Source organism: Hylobates moloch, unplaced genomic scaffold (assembly GCF_009828535.3).
Source record: "Hylobates moloch isolate HMO894 unplaced genomic scaffold, HMol_V3 SCAFFOLD_19, whole genome shotgun sequence".
Taxonomy (NCBI): domain Eukaryota; kingdom Metazoa; phylum Chordata; class Mammalia; order Primates; family Hylobatidae; genus Hylobates; species Hylobates moloch.
Genome location: NW_026652294.1, coordinates 27377690 through 27385654, shown reverse-complemented (window position 1 = coordinate 27385654; position 7965 = coordinate 27377690). Strand labels below are relative to the sequence as shown.

The window sequence follows — 7965 nt, the reverse complement described above, 5'->3', positions numbered from 1 at the left end:
CCCCCCCCCACCTTCCCCCCCAACCTTTCCCCCCCACACTTGGGAGGCTGTTTTGTCCGTGCTGTTGTTGGGAACACAGAAGGGTAGGGGCAGAGAATCTTCCAGAGAACTTTCCAGCACCTCCTGTCCCCTGAGGGATGATACTGAGCCCACCCTCCCTGGCCTCTCTAGGGATGAAGGGATCCAGAAGCTCAGCGTGTCCTCTGGGCTGGCGCGGGGCAGCCATGGAGAGCCAGATGCGTCCCTCATGCCCAGGAGCTCCAAGGATCCCCCCGGTATGGCTTCCCTGGAGTGGGAGGACCCCGTGGGTTGTTTTTCCCACGTTCCTTTGGTCACTGGAGACTCTGCCCCTGAAGAAGCACTAGCAGCTTCACCGTGCTCAGCGTCAGCATGCCAGGGGCCCAGTGGCTCTGCTTGGCCCTTGGTGGGACTCCCTCACCTCCCAGGGCCTGAGCCTCCCTGTCCCCCGCGCATCCACAGGCCACGATTCCGACTCGGATAGTGAGCTGTCCCTGGATGAGCAGAGCAGCTCTTATGCCTCCTCACACTCGTCAGACAGCGAGGACGATGGGGTGGGAGCTGAGGGAAAATGGGACCCAGCCAGGGGCGCCGTCCATAGCACCCCCAAAGGTGAGTGCGTGGGGCACATTGGGCCAGGCTGGGCTGTGGACAGCAGGCTCGGGGCAGGCCTTGGCCATGGCTGGGTCCCTTCCTCCCAAGATACGCCCAGCAGCACTGCAGCCGCATGAAAGGACAGCCTGGGGTGGGGGACTCGGTTGGGCTCCCTCACAGCCTCTGAAGGGCTCCTCCAGGCCAACCCCCCGAGCAGAGGCAGGAAATCTCGGGGGGTCTCTGTGGACCGTCACCGCAAGGTCCAGGTGAGGCTGCCGGTGGGGGAGTAGCCTGTGTGGTTACCGGTACAGATGCAGCGGGGGATCCCAACAAGGGCCCTGCTGCCAGGACTCTCCCTCCTGGGCCTCAGATTCCCCACCTTTAGGGTTCAGCCCTACCAGGCCTGCAGGTTGGGGAGAGGTGGGTCGGAGCCACCAGACCCATGGCTGTCAGGGGAGCAGCTCGAGTGGCAGTGCCACTGCCTGCTGAGCACCGCTCTCGTGCCTCAGGGGACGCTGTAGCCAACCACGTTCCAGCCGGCTGGCCCGACCAGAGCCTGGCTGAGAGTGACAGTGAGGACCCCAGCGGCAAGCCCCGCCTGAAGGTGGAGACCAAGGTCAGCGTGGAGCTGCACCGCGAGGAGCAGGGCAGTCACCGTGGAGAATACCCCCCGGACCAGGAGAGCGGAGGCGCAGCCAGGCTTGCCAGCAGCCAGCCCCCAGAGCAGAGGAAAGGTGCCTGGGGAGGCCGGGGCTGCAGTGAAAGGCTGGAGGACCCAGAAGGGCCAGTCCCTGGTCTGGAGGGTGGGGGTGGGGCTGGGGCTGGTGGGGCAAGTGAGGGCTTGGGCAGAACCGTCGTGGCCTCCCGGCCTAGCCCTGGGACCCGGGGAACCAGCAGGAAGGACGGGGGCTGGCACACGGCCCAGCAGCTGCCCCTGGTGGCATCACCCGGACGTGACCTTGCCGTGTCTCCTCCTCCCAGGCATCTTGAAAAATAAAGTCACCTACCCGCCGCCGCTGACGCTGACAGAGCAGACGCTGAAGGGCCGGCTCCGGGAGAAGCTGGCCGACTGTGAGCAGAGCCCCACATCCTCGCGCACGTCCTCCCTGGGCTCTGGCGGCCCCGACTGCGCCATCACAGTCAAGAGCCCTGGGAGGGAGCCGGGGCGTGAGCACCTCAACGGGGTGGCCATGAACGTGCGCACTGGGAGCGCCCAGGCCGATGGCTCCGACTCTGAGTGAGTAGCCTGGGCCTCCAGGGCAGAGATCACCCGCTTCCCCCTTGTCCTGAGTCAGGAGAGAGAGGGGGCAGTGGTCAGGGACCTGACACCCACCTCACCTGGAGCCCTGAGTGCAGAGGAAGCCCAGGCGGGGATGGGGCGGGGGGCGCTGCAGCTGAGGTCAGGAGGATCCCCTGGAGATGGGCAGACCCCCCCTATCCTGGCGGCACGTCTCAGGCCTCTGGGACTCTGAAGCCCTGGCTAGCCCCGAAATGCTAGGACCTAAGGTGCTGGGCTCTGCATTTGATCAGCACTGTCTCCACCTGGGACCACTGCCACCCACCTTGCAGTTGAGGATACTGAGGGTCCCGGAATGCCCGGGGAGAAGGGGGCAGGGTGGAGCTGGGGTCCTGGCCCCAGACCTCTCCCTGTCGTTCCTCCCTCCCTCCAAACTCACAAGGGAGAAACCAGGTCTTTAGGATGCCCCTCCCAAAAGTCACTGTAGAGATGGCCGGTTTCTAACGCGGATTCCTTGCACTCTGCTGAGAGACCAGCAACACGGAGACCCACAGGCTGGTCCTCTCTCCTGCCTCCCAAGGGCAGCCTCATCCAACATGAGCTTGCCCTCCCTGGAGCCCCAGATGCCCCCTCTACCCTGATGGGGGGATCCTGCCCCTGTGTGACCTTGGGCCCAACCCAGCCGCTACCCTCACTGACCCTTCACCTGCTTGCTGGCTTCTTCCCACGCGCAGAGGCAGTAATGAAACTTCAATTTGAACCATCAGGAAACCGTGAGGCAAGCCCGTCGCCCCCACACAGGCTGCGGCATCACCCTCAGACCCTGGAGCCTGAGGGGCCACTGCCCTTGAAGTGGAGTGGGCCCAGAGTGTGGCAGTCCCCATGGCGGCAGCCCCCCAACTGATCATCCAGACACAAAGGTCTTGGCTCTCCCAGGAGCTCAGGGCCTGTCAGACCTGGTGACAAGTGACAAAGGCCACAGGCATGAGGGAGGCGCGGACCACTGGGGCAGCACCGCTGGGTCCTAAGACTGCAGCCAGAGCAAGAACGGAGAGGGGACCCCAGACTGGGCCCAGAGGCTGGCCAGAGTTCAGGGATGCCGGGCACAGACCAAAGACTGCGGTCCAGCCCCGCCTAGGCAGGCATCTCATGGCATTGCGGACCCGTGGCTGGCAGACTGGGCAGCTCTTTGCAAAGGCACTCTTTGTCTTAAAATCACTTCACTATGTGGGAAAGGTGGAGATACTTTTATATATTTGTATGGGACTCTGAGGAGGTGAAACCTGTATATATATTGCATTCGTGCTGATTTTGTTATCCTGGGAGATCCATGCAATGATCTCTTGCTGTCTTCTGTGTAAAGAAGATTGCACAGTTGTACTTGAATCTGGCATGTGTTGACGAAACTGGTGCCCCAGCAGATCAAAGGTGGGAAATACATCAGCAGTGGGGCTAAAACCAAGCGGTTAGAAGCCCTACAGCTTCCTTCGGCCAGGAATCGAGGATGGCGTGGGCCCTCCCCGCCGGCCCCCTGGGTCCGCAGTGTTCCCAGTGTTCGCTGTGTGTGCATTTCTCCTCTGCTACTGTCTGCCCCGGCTGTGTGAATTCAAGACAGGGCAGTGCAGCACTAGGCAGGTGTGAGGAGCCCTGCTGAGGTCACTGTGGGGCACAGTTACCACACTGCTGTCATTTTTCACCTGGTCATTCCCTGACCACCACCCCCTCCCTTCACCCCCTCCCAGGTGGCCTGGGAGCTGCAGGTGGGGATGGCTTTGTCCTTTGCTCCTGCTCCTGCTCCCCGTGGGACCTGGGACCTTAAAGCGTTGCAGGTTCCTGATTTGGACAGAGGTGTGGGGCCTTCCAGGCCGTTACATCCCTCCTGCCAAGTCTCTAGCTCTCTGAGACTCCGAGGATCTCCAGGCAGGGGTCTCCCCTCTGGAGTCTGACCAATTACTTCATTTTGCTTCAAATGGCCAATTGTGCAGAGGGACAAAGCCACAGCCACACTCTTCAACGGTTACCAAACCCTTTTTGGAAATTCACTCCAAGGTCGGGCCCACTGCAGGCAGCTGGCACAGCGTGGCCCGAGGGGCTGTGGAATGGGTCCCAGAACTGTCAGACATGTTTGATTTTAGCGTTTTCTTTGTTCTTCAAATCAGGTGCCCAAATAAGTGATCAGCACAGCTGCTTCCAAATAGGAGAAACCATAAAATAGGATGAAAATCAAGTAAAATGCAAAGATGTCCACAGTGTTTTAAACTTGACCCTGATGAAAATGTGAGCACTGTTAGCAGATGCCTGTGTGAGAGGAAAAGCATATCTGAAAATGGTCCAGGACAGGAGGATGAAATGAGATCCCAAAGTCCTCACACCTGAATGAATTATACATGTGCCTTACCAGGTGAGTGGTCTTTCGAAGATACAAAACTCTAGTCCCTTTAAACGTTTGCCACTGGCATTTCCTAAGTACGAAAGGTTTTTAAGTCTTCGAACGATCTGCTTTTATGACTTTAACAGGATTCTGCCCCGAGATGTAATTTTTTTGTTTTGTTCTATTTGATTTTTTTCCACATACTCCACAGCCAACATCATGAGGTGTAATTTTAATTTGATCAGAACTGTTACCAAAAAACAACTGTCAGTTTTTATTGAGACGGGAAAAATGTAAACCTATTTTTATTACTTAAGACTTTATGGGAGAGATTAGACACTGGAGGTTTTTAACAGATGTGTATTTATTGTTCAAAACACTGGAATTACAAATGAGAAGAGTCTACAATAAATTAAGATTTTTGAATTTGTACTTCTGCAGTGCTGGTTTTTCTCCACAAATACCCCCACCCCTCCCCGCGCCCAGGGTGGCCGTGGAATGGACGGTTTACGGACGTGCAGCTGAGCATGAGCACGTGTCCCATGCTCCCTCAGCCAGTGGAATGTTGTGCTGGAACTTTTTGTCCATTCCCTGGTAGGCCTGCCATGGCCTAGATGGGCAGTTTTTGTCTTTCACTAAATTTCAGGATTTTTTTTGCCATTACTTCTTCAATTTTCTTTTCTTGCACTGATCTTTCTCTTCTCCTTCTGTGACTCAGATGTTAGACCTCGATGTTTTTCCACTGGTCCCTGAGGCTCTGTTCATCTTTCTTCATTCTTTTTTCTGTCTGTCCTTCAGATTTGGTTATTTCTGGTGCTCTGTCTTCAAGTTTACTGATTTTTTTCCTCTGTCATCTTAATTCTGCTACTGAACTCACCCAGTGAATTTATTTCAAATACTGTAATTAAGTTTTAAAATTTGCATTAGGTTCCTTTTTATTTCTCTGCTGGGCACTTCTAGTTTTCCGCTCATTCCAAGAGTGTTCACCTTTACTTCATGAAGTATGGTTATAACTAGGACTGCTGTGAATTCTGGGATAATTTGAACGTTTGAGCATCTTGGGGCTGAAATCTGTCTTTTCTGTTTGCATCTTCCTGGTTGTGTGCTGAGTAACTGCAAGTTGAATCCTCACTCGTCATGTGGAATGTTAGGTTAGACTCTGGGTTGTTAACACCCTCGTTGTAAGTGTCATTTCATGTGTTTGTTTCAGCAGCAGGCAACCTGGTTAGGTTCTGACCACTGGTTCTGTCTTTCCACGAGCAGCAGGTACACCACCAGGTCAGCCCTTGGCCTTGGCTGTGCTGTTTTGGGTCGCTGCCTGCACTCACAGGTGGGGGAGGCAGGGACGTGTGTCAGCACATGCGGAGAATCTGGGGCTCCGCTTCTCCAGCGCTCTCCTTTCTGGAATTTGCCTTGCATTTTCTCACTTCTGGGGTCCCTTTTCTTGGTTTCTCTGTCCAGAAAGATGGATTTCTCCCAGAGCTCTAGCCACCTGCACTGTCTCACGCTTCCACCCTTAAGGAAAAGTAGTGACAGCAAAGAGAGAAAAATGGGAAACCCAGCCCTCTCTAGTCCACAGTGCCCCCGTTTCCCAGGCCTCTCTGGAATTGTTGCTCTGGTGCTGGCTGCACAGCACTGCAGATTAGGGCCACCGCCGGGCCAAATCCGAGACAGAAAAAACCACCCATGAACGCCCCAGTGCCTGAGGTCATTTTTCAAGTTGTTGCTTTCTCCTCAGTTCACCTGCTAATGTTTACATCCCAGAATGCTCAGCGGCTAACACGATAGAATATTTCTACCTCAACCCCAAAGCCACGATTAACAGGAAAATACTAGAAGCATCTGAGAGAGAGAAAGCAGTCCAGGCAGCCCAGAGCAGGCCTGTCCGTCAGCCAGGCCAGGATGCCCACGTGAGGACCACGAAGTGCTCCGCAGAGCATCTGCAGCAGACCGTGATGGGTGAGGGCTGAACAAGCCCCTCTGTGATCAGCACAAACACCGTCAAAGCCACGGGACGTCAACTCCCCCGGCCCAGGTAACAGGGGTGACTACAGCTGCTTCAGTCACAGCTTCAGCCTTGTCTTGGGCTCCTCAGCCTGGAGACAAAGCTTGTTAAGACCCCCTAGGAGGGTCAGGCAGTGGTTCATGTCTGTAATCCCAACACTTTGGCTGGCTGAGGCAGGAGTTCAAGGCCAGACTGGGCAACACAGCAGGCCCCCTTCTCTACAATTTTTAAAAATTAGCTGCTAAAAATTAGCACAGTGGATCATGCCTGTAGTCCCAGTGCTTTGGGAGGCTGAGGCAAGATCGCTTGAGGCCAGGAGTTCAAGACCAGCCTGGACAACATAGCAAGGCTGTTTCTAAAACAAAATTAGCTGGGTGTGGTGATGTATGCCTGTTGTCCCAGCTACTTGGGAGGTCAGGGCTGGATTGCTTGGGCCCAGGAGGTCAAGGCTGCATGCAGTGAGCTGTGATCACACCACCGCACTCCAGCCTGGGTAACAGAGCAAGACCCTGTCTCTTGAAAAGAAAAAGAAACCTCCCCAAGAAGGAAGGGGCTTGGGCCCAGGCAAGGCTCCAGCACAGGGCAACATGGGAGCCAGGGACTGGGGAGAAGGCAGGCTCAGGGTGTTTGAAACCTGCTCAGGGCCTCGGGAAGGAGCCTCCCAGGTGTGAGGTGAGGGGGCACCGTCCTAGGACCCGTGTATCACTGAGATTATCCTGGAACAACGTAGGAGAGGAGAGCGAGGGCTTTGCTTTCATTTGTATTCCAAGCAGGGAGTAGGTGTAGGTGTACAAGCACCGAGCTCTTGGCCTGGAAGACGTTTCCCCCATTGTCTTCATGGATAGGTGTGGCAAGTGGCTACGGCCAGGCCACTGGGGGTGCCCGTGCAGGCAGGAGGGGCTACCTGCCTGTGTTCCTGGGGGCCCCCAGGTCTTCAAAAGGTCATCTGAGGGGCACAGCCTCTGGAGTGTGCCGGCCTTGGGTGCTGGGGAGGGTAGGAAAGAGGCCAGAAGAGCAGCCCGGAGACTGGGCCCCGTGGCCAACAGTTTCTGCTCAATCTCTGGAGACATGGCACCAAAGCCCTCCAGAGTTGGCCAGTGGCTTTGTGGGGGGCAGGGCAGGCAATTGTGCCTGCTAGAGAGGGGAGCCCTGCCAGTCAGGAAGCTGTCGCCATGGAGCCTGGGGGCTCAAGGGGCAGAGGCAGGTTTGTGCCCCTGCTTCCTCCACTGGCCGACGCACAGGCCCTGAGGCTGGCAGGACGGTGGAACCCGCTGGAGGTTGGAGAGGGCAGCCTTATCCCTGCTGGCCTGGTGCCCACACCACCTTCTGCCTGGCTGCCCCACCTCCCGCCTGCTCATGTTTCTGTGGCCTGGGAGGGTTCACCTAGGGCAGAGCAGTAGGCACCGCAGGGTCTCTCCCACCCTCAGTTCCCAGGTTGGAGCTGGCCACAGCCATAAATCAGGGAACCCCTGAGCCCAGGGAGGCTCCATGCTGGGCTGATCCGGCAGAACAAGGCAGCGCTTTAGCTCGGCCTCCGTGCCCAGCTGGGCCGAGGATCTCCAGGGGCCTGTCTGGTCCCACCGGCCAGCGCTCTGCCTGCCTGGTAGAGCTGGGGCCTGCCCCTGGCCAGGGCAGCACTGACCCTGCATCCCCCACCTCCCCGCCCCAGCCCAGCAAGGGCCGCGGCTCCACCTTAGGCCCCATTTCCTCACCTGGCCTGCAGGGTTCTGGCCCACTCCT

General features: G+C 57.0%; 1 protein-coding gene across 1 annotated transcript in view; it reads left to right on the top strand.

Annotated features, from left to right (window-relative positions):
• The window catches only part of CELSR1 (cadherin EGF LAG seven-pass G-type receptor 1), a 181932-nt gene extending 177038 nt beyond the window's left edge, over positions 1–4894 (top strand). Inside the window, exons 35-39 of the mRNA XM_058431141.1 lie at positions 172–275; positions 481–630; positions 1122–1346; positions 1594–1849; positions 2617–4894. Coding sequence (XP_058287124.1) covers positions 172–275; positions 481–630; positions 1122–1346; positions 1594–1849; positions 2617–2626 — 745 coding nt within the window. The 3' untranslated portion in view covers positions 2627–4894. The remainder of the gene's footprint in view (positions 1–171; positions 276–480; positions 631–1121; positions 1347–1593; positions 1850–2616) is intronic.
• The last annotated feature ends 3071 nt before the right edge of the window (positions 4895–7965 follow it).